General features: G+C 44.5%; 1 protein-coding gene across 10 annotated transcripts in view; it reads right to left on the reverse strand.

Moving 5' to 3' along the window:
• CACNA1B (calcium voltage-gated channel subunit alpha1 B) overlaps positions 1 to 21,658 on the reverse strand; it is a 310,095-nt gene that overhangs the window by 138,490 nt on the left and 149,947 nt on the right. For 4 of the 10 annotated variants that reach the window (XM_052815098.1, XM_052815090.1, XM_052815088.1 and 1 more), the window contains 4 exons: positions 15,104 to 15,219; positions 6,265 to 6,321; positions 5,451 to 5,525; positions 3,447 to 3,536 (listed from right to left, as the gene is read on the reverse strand). In XM_052815098.1, the coding sequence (XP_052671058.1) occupies positions 3,447 to 3,536; positions 5,451 to 5,525; positions 6,265 to 6,321; positions 15,104 to 15,219 (338 nt within the window). The remainder of the gene's footprint in view (positions 1 to 3,446; positions 3,537 to 5,450; positions 5,526 to 6,264; positions 6,322 to 15,103; positions 15,220 to 21,658) is intronic. The other 6 variants (XM_052815092.1, XM_052815089.1, XM_052815096.1 and 3 more) reach the window with 3 other exon arrangements.

The following is a 21,658-nucleotide window of genomic DNA, read 5'->3' on the forward strand; positions in this document are numbered from 1 at the left end:
CTGAATTGAGTGAAGTCTCCTTATTTTACTCTCTGACTTCATGTATTTCTACAGCAGAGGGCTCAATCTGCCTCTGTGCATCATATTTTGGGCTCAGCTACTCATTTGTGTCAATTCTGCCTGTATCAGCTACATTTCAACTCTGGTTTGAAACCCTGGAAAACAGTCAAATGTTTTAACAATAGGAAGCTGACAGAAGAAATGATTTCTAATGTAAGCTCTCCCCATGTGGTAGCAGGCACTGTTCAAACGGATGATGAAAAGGCAATCTCTGGCCAGTGCTGAGGCAGAAGAAATCAGCACACGTTAGTAATAAACACATGCATCTGTTGGAGTTCCTCTGCAACAGCCACAGACACTGTTGCAAGCAGGGAAAATCGTGATTGCTGCAGGCTGTCCACTACCTGTTTCATGCTGTGCTGGCACCCCTCAGAAACTGCTAGCGAACCTTGTTTCAAGATGGTTTGTAGCAAGATAATATGCTATTGCCCTTCCCCATCATGGGACAGAGCCTCCCCACGGGTAGGGCTGACCAGGACACAGGACACACACTGTCCTGTCTTGGACCAAGCACCGTGAGAGCAAATGACTTGCATGGGCTGTTGTTGGAGATGGCTGAGTTACATGAACAAAGTGTTCTGACTGCAGCAGCCAAATTTTTGAGTGTGCTCACTTACATTTCAACACTTAGAAGGGGTGGGAATCTCACCCTGTTTCATTCTGCAATAACATCAAACACAGCACCCATAGAAAGGATGAAACATCCAGATGTGACAGCAATGGGTTCTCCAAGCCTCACAGCTACACAAGAGCATATTGCGCCATCTCCCCAATAGAAGGCAAGCTCTCTGCTTCAGTTCACATTTCTGGCCATCCACCAACACGCCAAATGCAGAGCTGGCCCTGGCCAGGCTTTGAACAAACTCCTTGTGGGAAAGCTTGGTGTGCTGTTGTTCTGCTAGTTTGATAATCCTCCCTTTGCCAGTTTAAAACAAAATAAAAATAATAGTGCTCATCTATTGTTTTAAGACAACAAAATGAACTACAGGTTAAGATATAGGCTGCACCATATCATAATACTGTTTAGCAGGTAAAGACCTTTCAGATATTCAAGCCAGACTATACTTTCAGATTTGCATGGGAATAGTCTGCTGCCCTTTCGTCTCCTCTCTACTGATCTTCCAGAAAAGAAAAGCAGCAGTATTTAGACTGATCTAACATCGAAAACATCCACTTCTCCAGGCTTTGCTGTCTGGCAATCAAGACAGTGTCCTGTGTCTGGTACAGAGTAGAGGGTAGGAAGCCAGAAGGAGCCAGCATCTACTGCTGCACGCTTATTAGTGCAGACAGAAAGGCTGAGAGTTAGGAGGAAAGAACAGAATAAATGTTAAGAACAACTCCAGAGAACACACTGGGAAGTGTTTACCACTATAGAGCTTTATAATGCAATTATAAGGCTCATTGAGGTACTTGTGTTTGAATTAAAGCACAACATATTCAGTCAACGGCCAGCAAGAGACCTGTCAATGTCTCTACCACTTTGGTCTGCATCTTCACGTTGCACTCAGTAATTATATTGTTAGTTCTTCCACGCTCCTTATGCTCCCATCAGCAAGACATTATAGAAAACCATCCAAGAAAACCTTTTCTCAAAAACATATTCTTTATGCATAATTGCCCATATGATCTGATTGTTTATGTTATGCAGAGTTTCAGCCTTTTCAGGAGCCTGCAGAAGTATCTGCTTTATCCATTTCTTCTTTTCTGCCTTGTTCCATGAATCAGAATCAAAAACACTTTTCCCAAGTGGGTGAACCACTTGCAGAAGGTGGAAAGCACTGCTGTTATTTTCCCTGCCATATGCTCCCGAGACAGTTCCCAGCTCTGCATCAGATTATCCACGAGTCCAGATGCTCCGTCATCCGTTGCCACCTGAAACGCTGAATTCAAAGATCTGTTTGCATGGCATGGGTGCCCAGAGCCTGGAGGGACTTGGATGTGAATGCAAAGATCTCATAATTATTGCAACCATGAACAAATGTTCTAAAAATGACCATTCCTTGTTATCCATGCAGGGATCCGAGCTGCTCAGAATAAAACAAAACAAAACAAAAATGCACACAGTCGCCGCATTTTTGCCCTCTTTCAGCAACAAACCTCTCATACAAGTGTCAGCAGTTTAGCCACAAAACCTGCAGCCCACTCAGCCTGGGGGATTGTGGCAGTTCAACAGTGGGTGATGGTGTCAGTAACATGCTGAGCAACATCCATTTCCTGCAACCAGGTCTTCATTTAAAGGGGAAAAAAACCCCAGCAGCAGCTGTAATCTCTTAAAACGTTAATGCCAAATTTCCAAAGAGCATTTGAGGCACTCATGCTTGCAAGCATATATGGACATGTACTCTCAAATGTACTCTTTGTGCTGCTACTCTTATGCATCCAGGATTTACTGCTTTGTGGTAACTGGGGTGCCAAGACATTTCTTTGGAAGATAATGAGAACATCTGCTGCTTCAGCAGCAAAACAAAATACAGACTCAAACAACAGGGACAGGAATAAGCAAAATAGCTAACTCCAAAGCAGTCAGGAAGATGTCTCCCCAGCCAGCATGTAAAATCCCACAACCGAAAGGTCTTTCTGCTGATGTCCAAACAGTTCCCCTTAGACAGGGTGCTGTATGCTCAGAGCCTGCTTCCCCTTGCAAAGCCCAGACCTGCCTCCTGCCTCTCCACCTGGCAATGTCTCAGGAGGGAACTAGCTCTCTGTTAACTGCAGAACAAGCAGTACCTCTGTAGCCTGACAGTGTCGTATTCTCCAGAGGTGAAGATACCAAACTTGTACCATGAATGCTACACTATTCAGGATGCCAGACTCTACATTGGAGGTATGTGGGCAACTGCGTGCACACAGGTGTGTATCTCCATATCCAGCTTTAAAAATGAGGAGAACTGCTTTAAGACCTTCTTTTAAGGCAAGAATGAGAACTGGGGCCGCTGCCCAGCACTTCCCAGTAACAATTCGTATGGTAAAGGCTGCAAAACTATACACTGTGCATTAGTGCCCAATGCGAGTAAGTGTCCACTTCCTCTGCTCCCCACAACAGATGAGGCTTAGTAGCATCATTTGATGTATTTGGGCTTCATTAGCATGAATGAGCATGTTCCAAGAAGAATCACAGTATGGCCAACACCACACAGATTCTCCAAGCATTTTGGCAGCGCTGTTTTAAAGGGTGCAGCATGCAATAGCTGAGCAGGGCAGCGTCAGGGAGAGGGTGAAGCCACGAAGCCATTTGCTTTGCTAAGTTGAGTGCTGCTGCAGGAGCAGTGATAATTCTCCTTCTTGAAACTGCAGCTTCTGAAGCAAAGGAGCCGCTCGGAGGAAACATGACATGAACACGTTTAGGTGGAGATCTAAACCTCGGGGAATGCGAAGCCAGTACTCACCAACGGAGCAAATGTCTGTGAAATGGTCCTCACCTTCTTCAGCATGAATCAGGTCATTTTTGCTCTTCTTTATTGCAGCTCGTTTCAACACTGTGTGCAAATTAAAGAGAAAATGCCCTGTGAGCATTCAGAGTGGATTCTCTCTCCCCCTCCCTTCACTCTCCAGGGCCAGCATTTACTTCCCAATGCCAGCTTAAAGCTCTCACCCAAGGGTAAGCTGGAGCGAATCAGACAACCTACAACCTTGCAGGGCCTCTGTGTGCTTTGATGCCAGGGTCATTTATTTACTTAACCTTCTAGATCCTGAAGGTTTGCCAGGCACAGGTCTGCACTTACACTGCACCCCAGCAGATGCAGGAGGGTGGGGGAGTCACTGCAGCTGCTGGACCTTTTAGCATAGCAGAAAGGCTGGGCAGGGTCACTGAATCTTTCTGAGCCTCAGTGGGTTATGAGATGAGTGCTTCTATCCATTAAAAACATTAATGCTGTTTACAGTGTGCACCATTAAGAAGTTAGCATTTACGGTGCTCGGATACAGTTTACCACAGAGCAATGCCTTAAGGAGCAGAAATACTATGTTGAAAGCAACTGCCACAAATCAGTGAGCATACTCTTAATAGCACCCACTGTACAATTCCTTCCCCCTGGGGATGTCATAACTCTTTGAAAACACACTTTGTCCAACAGCATCTTTTGCAGGGAGGGCAAACATCGCTACACCGTTTTACTCGACAGGGAAAGAGAACTGCAGCCTAAGGCTCGGAGAGGTCTGCACTGTCCACCCAGTGCATGAGGGGTAATGCAGCAACAGTGTGGACGCTGGTCCCATGACCACCTACCTGCAAAACCTTGAGAACTAGCAGAAAAAAAATACGTTGATACAGTTTTGTAACAGCTTCAAGACATACAGTAACTAAGCACCATTTTCTATCAGCAGTAAGACACCCCACGGTGTGGTGATACATACTGTTCAGTAGGCACACACAGCAAACCCACTCACTCTGTAGTGACTACCCTGAGGGTAGGTTCATATGAGAAGATCCCCTCACTCTACACAGATTTCCCTGCCTTGACAGATAAACGGATGCGATTCTTCCTCCGCAGCTAAGGCAAGCGTGCTTCACAGAAACACACAGAACATCACCCAGGTTCGGAGAGCCTCCAAGAGGAAAGGACACTCTGAACCTGTGATCTGGATTCAATTTTTTGCAAATAACTGCTTTTGCTCTTTTCTTCCCCACCCAGCAGTAGGCTGAATCCTCAGTCCCAGCAATACCAGCTCTGGGGTCTTTCAGCCTGCCTCTGTCCCAGTACACTCCAGCATGTCCAGGGCCATCCCCAGCACTGGAACATAACCAGCCCTGGGAGCAAAGTTTTACAACACTCCCTGGCATGAATTGAGCACCTTCTTCTTTATCTTCTCCCCCAAATAACTTCTCCATGTGTGTAGCGATTAGGTCGTGCCATCTCTACAGGCACCTTCGATGCAATGTCACTCTGTTTTGGAGACTAGGCTGGGAACATTGCCGGGCTCCTTTAGCTTAACAGTATAGAGGGAGCCTTAGTATACGTGGGTGTTTACTCCATGGCCTGTACTCACCTCTAGTTTGCTTACATCACTCAGCTTTTCAGACTACTCTTCCAGACACTCATTTCGACTCGAGCCTAACAGCCCTGGCTGCACCCATGTGCTGGACAAACTTCCCCACTGCACGCACACCCACGCACCCGCACACACGCACGAAGATTTGCCAAACACACCTCAGCCCTGACCTCCTTCAGCCCCAGCTCTTGCGACCCCGAGTCCTTCCCGAGCACAGGTCACCAGGTTGGCCAAGGTGGGCTAGCAGCCGGGCGCCTGATGCCCCAAGGAGCTGCATGGCTCGGAGCAAGGTGCAAAACCACCCAGGAAACATTGCCAGTGACCTGGGCACGTGGGGCTGTGGGGGAGAAGCACTGCCCCACTGTGCCGCCTAAGCCCCTGGTGATTTGCAATCCACTCACTGTTGTAGCTGCTGCCGCTGCTAGTCTCTGCCGGTGCCGTGCCTTGTTGAATCGGCCCTTCCGAGGCGGCCCTCCCTGACAGTGAATGGGAGGAGAAAAAAAAAGAGGAGGGAAAGGGAGGGGAGGGGAAAGGAGGAGACATGGGAGGACGAAAGATGGTCAGAAAAGGGAGAGGGAAGAATCTTTAACTGAACTTTGACTGGCTGTCGCATCCTAAGAGCTCATCGGTCTGGAGGCACAGGGAAAGCAGTCCCCGTAGCCTCGCTGCACCTGCATCCGAAGCTCGGTACCTCCAGCCATCCTGCAATGCTAGGGTCACACGTCGGAATATAGGATCACCACACCCTGTTATGTCTTACTGCTTACAAGTAACAGGGGTCTTAGTCTCTATGTCAAATCCATTTGGAAACCTCAGTTTAGAGCCCTGCCTTCTCTCAGTCAATGCATTTTTCTTCTGGCATCCGCTCTGCAGCCTACCCCCACCACAACCTGTGCGTAGACACAGCCAGCCATGCTCGGCAGAGGCTGACAGGTGTCCCCGTCACGCTGTGGTCCCACAGGCAGCGTAGGAACCGACCGACCCCAAGGGCAGATCCCATCCCAGAAGTGACGTGTCACATAACTGCTTATCATCCACCTGCAACCTCAAAAAGACCCGATACAGGAAAAGGGACTCTTTAGCCCAACTTCTGCCAAGTGCATGCAAGAGTGTGTTCCTCACACCCTCCTGGTTACAACGGAAAGCCACGTCGGCATACAGCAGGTGAACCTCTCACATATCACAGGAGGAAAACTGCTCAGCAAAATGACCTACCGTCCAGAGGAGATTTCTCTTCTGCATTCTTGTCTTCCTCTGCCAGCATAACCTCCTCTGTAAAAGGAAAAACAGCAAGGTTCAACCTCAGATTTATCACATCCCTGCTCTAAAACCAGCTGCCACCAACCTTACCCCATTGTATCACCCAGTTACACCAAGTCTGTGGAGGAAAGGATGGCTCAGAGAGCTGTGTTTCTTACTCTGTGCCCCTCTTGCACAGGGGGAGGAGGCCAGACAAACCACTGGAAGACTGTAGCACTCCTCCATGATTTCCCTCTTCACAATCAACCACCCACTCCAGTTTCTTTATCCAGCTATCACCCACAAGGGACTTCGGGAGATCAAGAACCTTCCTTCAGACCCAAGCAAGACCACACATCTCCACAAGCCAGAGGATGGTCCCTCATGCCCAGCCACATTGGAGACACTGTTTGAGAAGTGAAAGATGCTCTACACCCATTGCTGTTCTTCTGCTTCCATCAATAAGACCAGGACTCAGCCCATGGGAAACGGATCTCTGTCTCATGGCACAGGGTAACAGAAGCAGGGCTGGCTGCTGCATGTCAGCTGTGCCACATCGCAGGAGACCAAATGTCACCAAGTAGCCATTGCATCAAATCTTTGTCCAAATAAAATCCACAGCAAAGTTTCCATGGGGGAGTTCTGGCAAGCACAGTTCAAGTTGTGCAGTAAGTGTAAGAACACCACTGTTGGTTTTCCATTCCTGTGTAACTCATCTCCAAAATACAAGTTTATACTTTCCTACAGTAAAAAAATTCAGAAAACACTGAAAAAAACAGCCTCCCAAAACTGACTCATTTTTATCTGCATGAAGGACAACCAAATTTCCTGAGGTTTCACAATGCAAATATCATCACTCAAGTCAATTTGCAGTACACACCACACTGTGCCAACACTTGAAACCATACAGTTCATACAGTCTGAACCAGAGAGTTTAGCTTGCTGCTGTAAAATTATGTGAGGATTTTCTAAAGAACAATCTAAAGCAAATAAAATACTGAGTTGGCAGCTGGTACACTGTACACTTCCTTGTATTATTATAAATGACAAATTCTTTCACGTGCTTGGCATAAATGTAATTTGTAATCTTACTAAAACATCTGACACTGTGTTCCCACAAAATTTTGCTTTAAGGACCATTTAAGCGAGCCTAGATGGAAGGCTAACTAAAAATAAAAAAAATAAAAAACCAAACCAAACAAACAAACCACAGGCCATACACCAAAGTGTGTAGCTGAAAGCCATCTTGAAGAATACTAGAGGGATCAGCACTACTACACAAACCTTATATAATCTCTTTATTAATCATCTGGGAGAGAGAGTGAATGATACATACTAGCTCCTAGTACCACTAGAGTCTAGCTCCTAGTACCAGTAGTGCCACACAGATGTTTCTGCACTCTTTTGGATCTGGGGATTAGTTCAGCCATCAGTACTTTGCAGTTCTCCATTTTGTGCTCCTCTGAACAGGCAGATGTGGTTTTTTTCCTATGCTACATACCAGCAAATTGCAGTGAAAATCCAAAACCATTTGGAGCAGAGAGCGTGTTTAGGTCTTGCGACAAAAAGCAAGCACAGGAAGGCAAGCACGTCCCAGAGGATCTCTTCTGCCACTCCCAGAAAGAAAAGCTGACTTTTAGGCAGCATTTGGTAATTAAATAGACTAATACAAGCTACTGCAGGGAGCAGACACACTGCCATGCAGGTGGTGAGCACAAAAAATAATGAGCTAGCAAATGTCAGAAGACAGGCAGCTGTTCTTCAGGGGCTACACCCAGGTGAGTGCAATGCAAGAGAGCTGTGTCTGCAGAAGGAAAATCTCAGCAAGAGCCAGCACACTTACTGGTCAATGCTTTGAGGGTTGTTGGTTTCAGGCACGTCTTGTTAAAAAAACCTAAGACACTCCAGGAAAGAAAGAGCCTATTCACTTAGCTGGAAGCTCAGTTCTGCACTTGATTCATATCAGTGCAGGAGGAAAAACATTGTACTGGTTCCTTTCAAAGATCTCTGAGCAGGAAAAAGAAATTCTTCTTTTCCCCTGTTTCTGAGTGGCCTCGTTTGGCACATTCCTGTAACAATTTGTCATGGCTCTCCACTGTCCTTTGGGCAGCAGGGGAGGAACAATCCTGAGTCCTCATATCACCTCTAGGGACTGTGAACTGTACGGATACATGATCATTGTTATGTGCAATGGTGTACTGATGCCGTCTGGTGTTCCAGTGTCACCTGTGTCCCCACAGTCAGACTGATGAGAGCTTTAGCCATACTGAGGTTTCAGAAATCAGACTGATAAATGCCAGTGGGACCTCCAGATTTGTAAGGTGTGACAATTTGGTATCAACATATTTTCACCTACAAAGTACCTGCTCTTTTCAAGACAACTCTGCAAACCACCTGAGCTTTTGCTCCAAATTCAGGGCCCTGAGTTGGTGCCCAAACATATCTCCATCCATAGACATATCTCACCCAGGGCTCAGTTTTACTGTCCTCTTAAAATAAACAAAACCCAGGTTTCACCTATGTAATTTCCTCAAGCCTGACTCTCCTCCACCATTGGTCCCCAGTTCTCTCCCTTGATAGTCATTCCTGTCCATCTTGTATCCTCTGGGAAACAAAAGGACCACATCTACCCTAGTGGGGCTCTACATGGTTTTTCAAGCTGCTAAAAAGTCAGCTCAGCCGGCTAGTCATCATTGCTAGGGTGGGGTTTTTTTAACCATACAGCATCCTAAGCAGAGGATCAGAAGTTGCATTGCCTTTAGTCATCACTGTAACACAGAGCCTTGAAGATAATTAGGATGCCAGAAAAACCTCCAAACAACAGTGCCTCTACATTAGAGGAAATATTCAACAAAGAGGTGGTATCAGATCAGCAACTTCTAGCCTCTAAAGGCACAGGGGCTTCGCTAGGATATCAGTGAGACATGTCTCAGCAGTAAGATTAATTGCTAGTCATTAAGTACTGACAACACACAGCATGTTACAGGACTGGAAATAAAGGCAAACCTTATACTGAGGAATTGGCAAGCTGAACAATACAGGCAAAGCAGCAGAGAAAGATGGTGCCCCTTCTCTTATCCTTTGACATGGGCAGATAGGACATTGTGGGCTCAAAAGAAGAGTGGATTACAGGAAATAACTCACGTTCAACAGGCAACAGAAGTTAGAAAAAAGGAAGAACAACTGAATTTAACTGTTGAAGCTTCAGACTTGTTAAATAGAAAAGTGAATAAAAATGCATTCCTTAGAAGAAGCCGTCACACTCTCACAGGGAACTCTAATTTGTCTTTCTGGCAATTATCCTCCCCTGCCATCTCACACACACTGCTGCCCTTTTTCAGTGATGTAGGTGTCTTTTCCCAGCTGCATCAAGGGGCTTTGTTGCTCTGTTTCTTCTACAGAAAGCTGACACCTGAGGTTCATAAAGCTTTGTTGTGCCAAGGAATGGCATTCAAGTTACAGTGAGCTAGAAGAGAGATGTTAAACCCATTCCCAAAGCCTGCTTACTCCAGAAGAAAAGAAACACTCAGAATCAGTGCTGTGTGAAAGAGATGGACTTGGAAAGAATTAAAATGCAAAAGACATGCAACTTCATTAGCTCTGAACTGAAAGACTTCCAGTCTCTGAGCAAAGTGTTTTCAAAACGATGCATGTCCTTGTAAGATAAGAGAAACATCTTCAAAAGAATATTTGTGGGCTTATAAGCACTTTACTCTGTGCAGAGAACTTCTAGTTCTCCGCTCTCCGTTGGAAATGCAGCATGACAACCTAATAGTTGCTACAGTTTCGAGGAGTTCAATGGAGAAAGCAGCAGTGGCAAAATCATTTGCATGGATTACATTGCTTGGTTTCACTACTTTTTAATTCCTCTGAAAGACACAATTTCAAATTGACTTGCTACTGCCTTTGCACAGAGCCCAACAAAAACATGAAACAAAGAGCAGAGCCTGTCCCAGCACGCAGCAGGTGGAACAAGACAGGATTTGCTCGTCACCAACAAGACTTTGTTTAATACTGGTTGAACTGAAGAAGAGGCATTTGGGGAAGAGAACTGTTGTCTCGTGCCTAGAGGAGCAACACAATGCGAAACATTGCTTTTTACACCTACATTCAGCTGACTTCCAGTGGTGGGAAAAGGTGGTCCCTTTAAAGAATTTACTAAAAACCAGGCAGTTGACTTTATTCTTCAAGATTAAATTTAAGATTACAGGTTTGTTTCTAACTGATCCATACAGTTCACTTCTAAATGATACAGAGTCAACGTTTATGAGCTTGACATGGCAATTATCATATGAATTTTTGGCCTAAATGCTGTGAGATGCAACAAATGATAGGATTTGATCATTGCTTCTGGCCTGTAACTCGCACTAGTTTTATAAGACTGAAAATCTTACAGATTTGAAGACACAGATTTATAAGTCATTGAAGGTGGCACAACATTTCTTCTTGACATCTTCAAACAGACTCTACTGAGTTACAATTTTCCTTGCTTAGTCTTGGCCTCATAATATGGGAATTTTACATGAAATCATCTGTTATTTCATTTGAAAACATTTAAACCCTCCTGAATACCCTATGTATTCATTCTTGTACACGCACCTGAGAAATAAGTAAAGCTAGAAACTTCATACCTGGCCTCTGTATAATCCTAAGTGAAGAAAGTAAATTCAAACTCTAAGAAATTGGTCAGACCATAGGCTGATTTTTTTCTTTCAAGTCATGCATGTCTAAATTCAGCACTTCAGCACATTATCTGTGTTACAATTTTCACTTTCCTTCCCCAAACCTTTGTTAAGAAGGCATTTGTCAAGCACTTCTTCAATTAAGGCTTCCTGTATTAAGTATAACTCACACAAGCATTTGCACATTAAGGCTGTCACTGTTTAAAACACTTTGGTATAGATCCCTCAAGCAGATATGCCGCTGACTGTATTAAACAATCCACATTTAAACCAGCCTGAGCTATGTTTGCTTCAGTTTCAATCACAGCTGCACTTCTGGTGATTTATCAATCGTGAGCTGACACCAAAATCTTTCAGCTGTGCCAAGGTACCTCCTTGAAAACTTCACAAGCACCCTTTATTAATGTTTTCTTCCTTTTTATACTTATTTTACCACTGGAAAAAACTTTAAAAGTACCACTAGAAAAAAAAAATAAAATAAAAGTCAGTTACTCAAGAGCCAGGCTATTAAAGAAGTTTCATTCTTACAACACAAATGTTGTCATTAGACAAGTCATTAGACCAGGTCTGGAACATGCTCGAGTCAGACAGCACTTAAGAGGTAGAAAAGAAAGACCCATTCTTTTCTTTTGGAGGACTAAACAGTCTACAATTTCAGTATAATAAAGGGTTGATAGTAAACAACCCCAAAATTTTATCTGAACCACTTTTTTAATGCAATATGTACAGCAAGAGATAATATAACATCATTCAGATTACAAACAGAGAAGGCTGTAAGAAACATTAAAGACACTCAAGAGTGGTCAATAAATGATGAGCACAATGTTAAATTAAAACCATTGTTGACAAATGGGAGGTAGTGTACAGATTAAGGAGTGATTTTAGTCACTCAGATACTTTCCTTGGTCCTAAACCAGTTACAGCCCTTGAGGTAAAAACTTTAGTGCTACCAAGAACAAGGAAACCTCCTTTCCAGCTCCAGCAACTACTCAGAACATGTAAAACTTTATAGAGCAAAACCAATCAAATTAAGTATTAAGATGCCACTTTATGAATCACTGGAATGCAGCGTTCCACTCTTCCTACCTTGCATCAAAAATAAATGAGAAAAAACAAACAAAATGCTCAGGGAGGATACTATAAATATTGGAAGCCTAGAGAGCTTTCCATGGGAAGAGAGGGGATTGAGCAGATTGGTTCTGCGTGTTTTAGAGCAGAAAAAATAAGATGAAACAAGGTACAGAGAGATCAGAGAAAGAAAAGTAATAAAAAGAAATATGAATTGCACTCCTGAGCTCTTCCTCTCACTGCAGAAAGGCAACATATTTAAAATCAAGGACAGGTCATACTGTTTGGTGGGTTGGTTTGGTTTTTAAAATCAAACCAACTGTTAACATGTGGAACTCCCTGAGACAAGATTCAATGAGGTCAAGGATGCTAAAAGGATTTAAAAACAATTAGATATTAACATGAATAATAACAAAATCCTCCAGAGTTACATTAGAGTGAAATACCAACAGCTTTTGCTCTTTCTTTTATGCAAACAGCTTATTACATCTCACTGCCTGGGGCCGTTGCAAGAGAATTCTGTACAGGCTGGACTGTCTGTGACCGTCCTTCCCTGACTGTTTTCCTCCCCCTACCCACCCAGTTTGCTTTGGCCAGTGTCCCACACAGGGTCCTGGACAAGTATGACTGATTATCTAGTTTGGAAATTCATGATCATTTCATAGCTGAAATCCTGGCCTCTAAAACAGAAATGGGAAATCCCCATTGACAGCACAGTCCCAAATTTCAGCGCCTGAATGCTAAACACTCGATTCTCTGTATTGGTTAGCCTTCAAGCTACCTTTTGTATTCAAAGATTTACTAACACTGCTAAGTTGATTTTAATTATTGTTCTTATTCAGCTGTACTAGGAAGCTTTTTTATATTCCTATTGTATTTTCAACAATGCCTTTACAGAATATTTTTATTATTCCCTGATTCAGCTATTTTGCATACACTTTCCTGTTCTAGAAAACCTTCTGGATCTGGTGTTATTAGACAAAATAAAAAGATGGGCATTTTACAGCAGTTTCACTCTATACTGATGTGGCATTTATTCAGCACTGGCAACGCAGAAATAGAACAGCCAGCCATTCCCACAGGGATGCAAAGTTGGAGCAGAGATTTTATAACTTCTCCACCTCAACTTTCAGACAAGTTCAGCTAATGTCCTCTGCATAGCTCTTCTTGGCAGAACAGTCACCAAAATGAAACAAAGCAACCCACATCCCTACAAGGGAATTCTCATCTTTATTCTACTGATGGGGAGACCAGGATTTAGAGACTGAGAAATCACAAAAGCCTTAAAAGCAAGATGGCACTAGAGCCAAGGGAGAACCACAGTGCAGTCTGCTCCAGCCACTGGATAAACCATTAATTAATTTGAATTTGAGGTAGCACAAAACATTCACACAAATGGGAAGACAAATTATAAATGGAAAGGGAAGGGAATGATTCTTTTTTTGAATCCTACAGAACCACAGAATGAAGCATGGTTACCTAATTGAGGACAGTTGCTGTTGAACAGTCACAGTGAATAAAAGTCCGTCAATACAACTGGCACTCAGTTGTCACTCTGTACAGTGCGATGGGAAATAATGGGTTCAAGCCACCATATAAACTGCTGCTACTTCTTCCTATTTCACATTTCGATGCTTCAGTCTTTTTCCTCTCTGGCCAGGTTGTCAAAACACATGCCCAGACCACAGCCCTCTGGGGAGGTACCGCAGCCGCCCCCCCAGTGCTCCCAACGGACCTGCAGCAGAGCAGAGCCCCACTCCCCTGGGCACACAGGCTGGCAAAGAGCTTCAGAGGAGGAAGCAGAAGCAGAGCAGTGGAAGCCATCTGAAAGTGGTCTTCCAAATACTGGCACCCAGGTTGTGCACATAGAACAGAGGCTGTAAATCCAGACAAAGAGCCACTTATATGCAGAATAGTACCAGGATGCTCTGGCCCCTGGCTTGTACACACCTTATGCACATGCAATGCTGCAATAAGTCACTGTGACCATACAATTACTTGTTTGCATAAGCACATTTTAGCACATCAGGCCCCAAGCTTCAGTATGGCTTTCAAAACAAGGAATGATGACATGGCTTTTCACATGGTGCCAGTCCACAGTTTAGGAGCACCACAGAGTGGCAGTTCTGCCACCAGTCTCGGATGATGTCAGGCAAGTCACTATATAACGTTGGACCTCAGTTTCCCCATTTTTGAAGGGCAAGGATGAAGTTGACTGGCCTAAAAAGGCACCTGAAATTCTGGTTGAGACACCACCACTTCTTTTTCTCCTCATCATTGTTTTAAAAGGCATTTTTACTTTATTCAGATGTTTCAGCTTCTCAGAAAAGCAAGCAAGGAAGCAAACTAGCCCCAGAAGTTTTCTTGATGCTATGTGAATGAATTATACTGAGGTTATATCTATATAGAGAGAGAGATATCAGCTACTCTATAACACAGAAAGGTTATTGGTAATCTTTACTGTTCGATAAAAAGGAAAAGAAAAGCATGCTATTTTTTGTTACATTAGTGTGTCTGGGTCCTTGTTAACGTTGCTCACAGCTTGCAATAAAGTGCGATGTTCAGTTATAATAGTTATAAAGCAATGTTAATATGTTCTGGGGTGAGTTTCATGCAAGTGATCTCTGTAGCTCATAAAAATGACACTCCAGTGTATTTTACCATCATAGCAAGAGAGGCTTATAAAACAGCTGTGGTGGAAAGTAAATAAAATATAAATGACTCATATAAGGGAACAGTTTCCCCACTGTGGAGACTTTGGGCACTGTATCACATTTTATATTATACTGTATTAAGACAATTGCTTTGATCTCAGCAATAAAGAAAGTTGGCCCTGCTCCTTTATTTTTGCTTAACCAAACTGAGATCTTTTGTAATAACTTTAGTGTAACTGCCCAGAAACAAGCCCAACAAAAACAAGTGCTGGTTGGGCCCTCTCTGGTCTTAGTTTACCTCAATGGCCAGCAACACTGAGGACTAGTTTTGGGGCCCTTGTCCTCTGTCATCACCAGACTCTACTTGCCACAAAACATACCGAACCAAGATCAGGAGATCTCTTGCCTTACCTGCTTTGAAGATCCACTCCAAGTATCCGTTTAGTTCCCGTTCAATTTGCTGCTGCCTACGGAGTTTCAGGAAAGCTCGACGATTTTCTACCCTCTCTCGTTCTTTTGCAAATTCTCTATGGAGAGAGAAGAACAAGAAAGCACATGTCAAAAGCGGTCACAGAAAATACACAGCCCTTCTTTTGTCTTTCAGACTGTATTCACAAAGCTTGTGAAGACAATGACAGTAATAGTGAGTGGAAACCACAACATGCTACATGTTGTTGTCCAACAAACTAGTACTTTGTAGCTCAGCTGTTTCTCTGCCTCTCTCATCCTGAAAGAGAACTGCAAACTGCCATGTGTACCCACTTCTTTTGTTCTCGGGCCACACCATATCCATTACAACAAGATCCTGATGCACAACCACATACATGTCTCCAGTCATGCAATACAAATTATCATCCCCAACACTAAAAACTGTCTTCCATCTCTCTCCACACCACTCACTCCACAGCAGAATTTCCTCTAAAGCACAGTATTTTGTCACAGAGACACACGCACTCTTTTGGGTTTGGAAGGGATCTACTCTTCCCTGTTAGACTTTGAGTTTTCCCAGGCTTAAGATGACTTCGACAAACACAAGTCAAACAAGAGCTACAAGTGAGGATGGGTACTCTGGGGTCAAGGTGAAATAGCCCAGATGCTCTGCGTTGACGGTAACAATTATCCTGCTATTTGCTAAAATCACATGGAAAGCAAGTATCTTGAGATCAAATCACTAGAACAGGACTGCACAGGGGGGTCAGAAAGTAAGGTTCATCCAACCATTGCAAAAATCTTGTCCAAGTACATCCTACTGCCTAGTTCAAAATCATGCTGAGACAATAGTGCAGCCACCACCCTAAAGACACCCACACTGGGGTTTTCCCCAGGCTAATTCATATTACCTCTGGGAAGTTTCTGATGCCCCACCTGGAGATGTGCATGCCCATCTACCATTTATGGAGCTCTGAACCAGCCTCTGCAACCCCTCGCTTTGAGCACACACTGGAGTGACTCCCACAATAGCTTAATCTATATGGTTAAATGTGGGACTGGGCTTTTGTCCCTTGTGTACACCAGCAGTTCACTCATTCTCTCATTTGACATCTTAACTCTGCTGTGTCCTTCAAATCTTCAGTTAACAGTTAATTGTTGCAAACCTGTAGTTAACCACTGTTCTTGACTAAAATCTCACCCGATCACCTGTTCATTACCCACACATGCTCCTCAAAAGCCAGCAAGGAGCAGGAGATGGGATGAAAGCAGAAGAATGGGGGGAAAAGGAGCTGTAAAGTGCCAGAGGCAGCTTTATATTCACAGTCTACACTTTACCCTTCAAAGCTGACACTTTTGCTTCATTTGGCAGGGCTGTCTGACCCACAGAGAAGGGACTGCAGGGAGAACTTGGTGCAGCACTCCGACGCACACTGGTAGCAGCCACTGATGTGAGAGCTGCCATCAGCTGAGCTGTTATCTTGATTTTGGCAGTGCATTCTAGTCTCCTGACTCCCCTCTCCTGTCCCTCACCTGACAGCACAGCCCATGACCCCATCCTTGAAATGGAGGAAGCCGAAACATCACTCCGAACCAACAGCTTCTCCTTGGCATTCAGCACGTGTTTGCCGGGTGATTCAGGATCCTGGATGTGTCAGCTGGATCTCCGATATTCTCCCTCTTCCTTTTTAATATTCTCATTTCTGGTTCAGTGCCTGCTGGTTGGGGCCACAGACCTCCTCTCAGTTTTGATTTCTCTCTGGAGCAGGAGGAATGAGATCAGACAGCTCAGGGTGACAACATGCATTTAAATTGACAGACTTGGTGGGGCCACACTTCCCATGTTACAGGCTCATGACACCACAAATTTCCCAGAGCTGGGCTGCACCAGATGGCAGCAGGAGGCAACACCCAGTGGGGAGTTTCACGAAAGACTGCAGCGGGCAGGAAGGACAGCAGATGAGCCGCGGCACTGCTCCCTCTACCCTCGGGAGCAGGCAGGGGAGAAATCTCCTTGCAAAGCCTTTCATCTTCTGCCAGCTCCTATCTGGCCTAAGGAAAGTAAAAGCTACCTAGGACTTGTCCCTTTAATCTCAACTTTAAACATGGAAAAAAATGAGGGAGAAACTGTGCTAAGTTGCCAACCCTCCATAGTTTCTGTACAGCCATGCACGCTTTTCACAAGACACCAGTAAGGAATGTTGCTGAGGTTAAAGCCACCTGCACCCTTCTGTTCCCTCGAGCTGGCAGGTTTGGCACTGCCGTTGAAGGTGGGAAGGTAACTTCCAGGAGAAGACAGTACCTTGGGTCTCATTGAATGCCTTCTGAGTGCTACAGAGCTCTAGCAAAATCATCCAGATTGAAGACTGGAGGGTCTTGATGTATGGTCTTCCTGACAGAGGAATGCATCACTTGCTCTTTCTCCTACCTCCAGGAGATAGGAGAGGTTTGATGAAGCTGGAACTTGTCAAAAGACTGTGTTTTTCTTTATGAAATGTATTAATAAAAGTATGTGTCTCTTCCACTACATTCATCACCACCATTCAGGAACTGAAATATTCCCCATTTGCAGCAACTGGAAAACTCCCAGAATTTCTGTTTGAGAGCTTTTCAACAAAATTTCAGAACATATTCAAAGAAAAAGAGGGGAAATTATATCAAAATGCCATATTTCATCTAAAAATATTTCAGCTAAAGTTTTCCTGCCAGTTCTAAATGAAAACACAGAAAGTCCCACAGGAATATTTGGTAGCAGTAAATAAGTTTCCTCTTTTATTCGGCATAATTGCTATTTATGCCACTGACTTGCAAAAATCTCAAAAATCACCAGAAAGGAAACCTGAGCAGGAAATATGCTGTCTCCTGCCCAGCTTTACCTCCAGCACTTTCTTCATAGCTGGTCCTCCACGCTTTGGCCAATTCTGGAATGAGCAATAACATTCACCCATTCTCATCCTTGACTCTCGTCAACCACCATGTGCCACAAAAGCCTTCCAAAATATTCATCTTTCAGCACTGTCCAGATAGGCATTAAGAGGAGGAAAGCTGAAAGGTCAGTACTCCTACACACAGCACAGCAACAGGAGACACTTCTTTGGAGGAAGCCGAGACTTGCCTGGGTAGATAACTACAACGCATTTTAGTTACAACATGACAGTTGCGAATAACTGATTCTGTAGAGACAGCAGGAACAAACAGAAATCAAAGAAAGGACATTCATCATGGAAACCACATGCCATCCAGTCAAGCTCAATGTGTCACATTTTTCTTCTCAAGAATGGTCGCTGCTTAAAGTCACCAGGAAAATGGATGATTGTTGCTTATCACCTTGGTGGGTGGAAAAGTAAAATAAATCTTGGTGTAAATATGCCCTGGAATAGCCACTTCAGGGAAATTCAAGACACACCCCCCAGCCACAAAAGAGACAAGGTCAACTTATGAGTAACCACCAGGTTCAGTAAAAGATTATAAACCAACGAAATTCTTACAAGTACTTTATCCATGCTGGTCTTAAATTAAAAATACTGTCACAGCAACCAAAAAGGAAAAAAACAAACGAACCACAACCTTCATCCCCTGAGTGTCTGATTAACTTTCCTGTATGACAGCAGAGAGCTGAGATGGAGCATCATGTAATGTACCTCCTGGTCTTGGGTTTCATGGCACATTCCCAGGGCCAGTAACAGCAGGCCTGTTGCAAGACTAATCACAACATTAAACCTCTGCAATTCAGGTTTTCCACTTAGAAAGCAGACAGAAATGCTTCCCACTCACAGGGAAGAGGCAGAGAGAGATCATATAGCATCACTGTCACTGCTACCACTAATAGTGCTGATGATTAGCGATTCATAATAACAACATAGGTAATTAGCTCCTCCTTCAGAATAATACCACTGAGCTACACATGATCTCATGAAATCTCAGATCTTAAAATGGGAGAACAGCCTTCATCTACTGAATTTAAAGCACTGTTCAGAGTGAGCAGAAAGAAGCACAGATCTCAGAAGGACTCCACCAGGGACTCCTGGAAAGCAGCTGTAAAGAACTTCTAGAATTTTAAGTCTAAAATGAAAAGAACAATCAGTTTTAGGATTGGCTTCATGTCCAGTACAAGTACGTCAAAGGAATGAGTAAAGTTGAGCCTGGATGGCACATGACATCTAGGGACATAGTCCTGCCTGGAGAAATGCAGCCCTCAAGAGTGGAGACGAGCCAGATAATTCAAGTGGGTGAGCTGCTGGTGAAGGAACCAGCCAGGACTGCAGATGTTTGACTGAGCTACTCACAGGCCAAAATGAATTCTCCAGGTGGAGAAACAAAATTGGCCAAGACAGGAGGCTTAATTTGTAAGCTTTGTTGCTTGAACATGGAGCAGTGCCCCAAATCAGATTTGATACTTGTCAGCAGCTTGCTAAGCAGCCCACGTCACTCAGGAGCAGGGAGGGATAGGCTGGAGGTAGAAGATGAAAAACAGCATCTCCTCTGGCTGCCTGACGTCCAAGTCAGAGGAGCATCACAACACATGCTGGAAGAGTAGCAGTGGTACCAAATCAGGCATGTTGTGCTACTTGGGGACTGCCTAGATGAGGAGAGGTGAAGCATAAAAATTCCTCCCTGTTTCAGTCCACCCCTTTTACAATCAGCAAGGAAGGAAGCTCAAAAGAAGCCTGGTGCCAATTATCCACCTAACTTTCAGTAAGCTTTCAGCAAGAGCAACGTTGAGGTAGGAATTTCCATAAGAGGCTGCAAAGGGACTGCAGCGATAAGAACATGCACTTGTGGTACCCTAGACATGAACATGCTGGATGATAAGAGAGGTAAGATGAAGAAAATACTGTTTGCATTTTTCAGTAAAACCAAATCTCTTGTGCTCTTGGCAGGCTGCAACCACTTGCTCAGGGGCTATACATCACTTATGAGATCCTCCAGAGTGCCTTAGGGTAACTTGTCAGCACAAGGGACTGCACACACCTCCAAGCCTCCCAGCATCCTGAGAGCATCCACATGCAAGCAGAAACAGTTAATTGCATTTTAAGGGTGGAAGTCCATTTCCTACCATTTATTTTGGTTAATCAACTGTGAGAAGGAAATAGAGAAAGAGCCTTCAGTTAATTTTTCCTTTCCCTCTCAGGCCTGTTTCTGATGCTGGGGTTTGCCACCTTGTCCTAATCCAATCAAATCCCGACTGCTTGGGTGACGACAGTTATAATAACATGGTAGGCAGATTCCTGCTGAGCCAACCGTCCTTGAGTTGCTGCCATTCTGTAGGTCCTGCTATACTTGTGTGATTGAGTTTGTTACCTCATACACACAGTCCTGCAAAGCCCCTCGCAGCTTGCTTCACCAGGGTCTGATCCAGTTAACACTCCTAACATTTCATTCACTAACCGCATCAGCATCCACGTGTTTATAGAAAAGCAGATTCTTGCTCCAGGGAAAGAATTTGTTCTGCAGGTTCATATCTCTGTCTTTTGTCTTCCTGGAGAACAGTAAATCCTTTATAAGGGAAAGTCTCTGCTGGATGCAACAAAAAAGCACACCTTTATGACTGTAACCGTTTATACAACTAAGGACACAAAGTCTTGGCTGTGCTAAACATTCATTTTACCTTCTGCAAACCTGTTCTTTGAGAGACAGAGGCAGTGAGGGAGTCCTAGCAGAAAGAGAGTGAGTCCATGGAGAGTGAGCAGGAGCAAGATGGACAGTGGGGAGTGGAAAGAGAGGAAAGCAGATGCTTGGTGTCCTGTATGCAGATGCAAGAAGAGCCTGGGGACCTGCTGAGCATCCTCACCCCTCCTGTGGGTGCTGTGGTGACTTAGGGCAGTGCAGAGGGAGGCAGGCAGGACACCAGGTAGGAAGGGGGGGGATCTGAAGCAGAACAGCAAACCTCGGGATCTAAGCAGGGACAGTGGACACCATCTACCTCGATTCCTGAAGCATTTTGCTTCAGCAGGGTGCAGTGTCACTAGGGAACCAGCAGCAGCACCGGTGACTCTTTGAACTCTCTTAGAGATTAAAGGACCCACCTCAGCCCACAACAGGGCTCTGAAAGCCTGAAAGGGGCTGCCAGGGAGGCAGCAGCAGGAGAATAGCAATCCTTCAGGGACGATGCTCTGCAGGCCAGCCACCTCAAAGGCACCAACATTTGGTGTTTCTCACAAAAGCTCCTCTAGGAGAGGAGGAAAAGCAGCCACAGCAGGGGCTGAATTATTCACAGCAGCACACAGGAGGCAAGGGGCAAGAGGATGGGACGGGGGAGAGGAAAGAGAGCATCATTCCCTTCAGTGCACTAACCTGGGTGGATGCTGGTGACTTAGAAATATAGGTGGAGGGCAGAATCAAATTTGGTTTAGGAAAGAAAAATATGATATAAATCCAGGAGTAAATAGACAAGCAGTGCAATTTCCAGCTGCCTGGACATGAGGCATCATGGCCCGTAGCTGGGAAGATGCAAACCCAAGAGGACATGGCTCAGCTGTGTCCATAGCCAGCACTTTGCACCCATAAGGGCTGCAAACAAAATGAGAGGAGATCAGC

The sequence above is a fragment of the Harpia harpyja genome, chromosome 19, assembly GCF_026419915.1.
Source record: "Harpia harpyja isolate bHarHar1 chromosome 19, bHarHar1 primary haplotype, whole genome shotgun sequence".
Classification (NCBI taxonomy): domain Eukaryota; kingdom Metazoa; phylum Chordata; class Aves; order Accipitriformes; family Accipitridae; genus Harpia; species Harpia harpyja.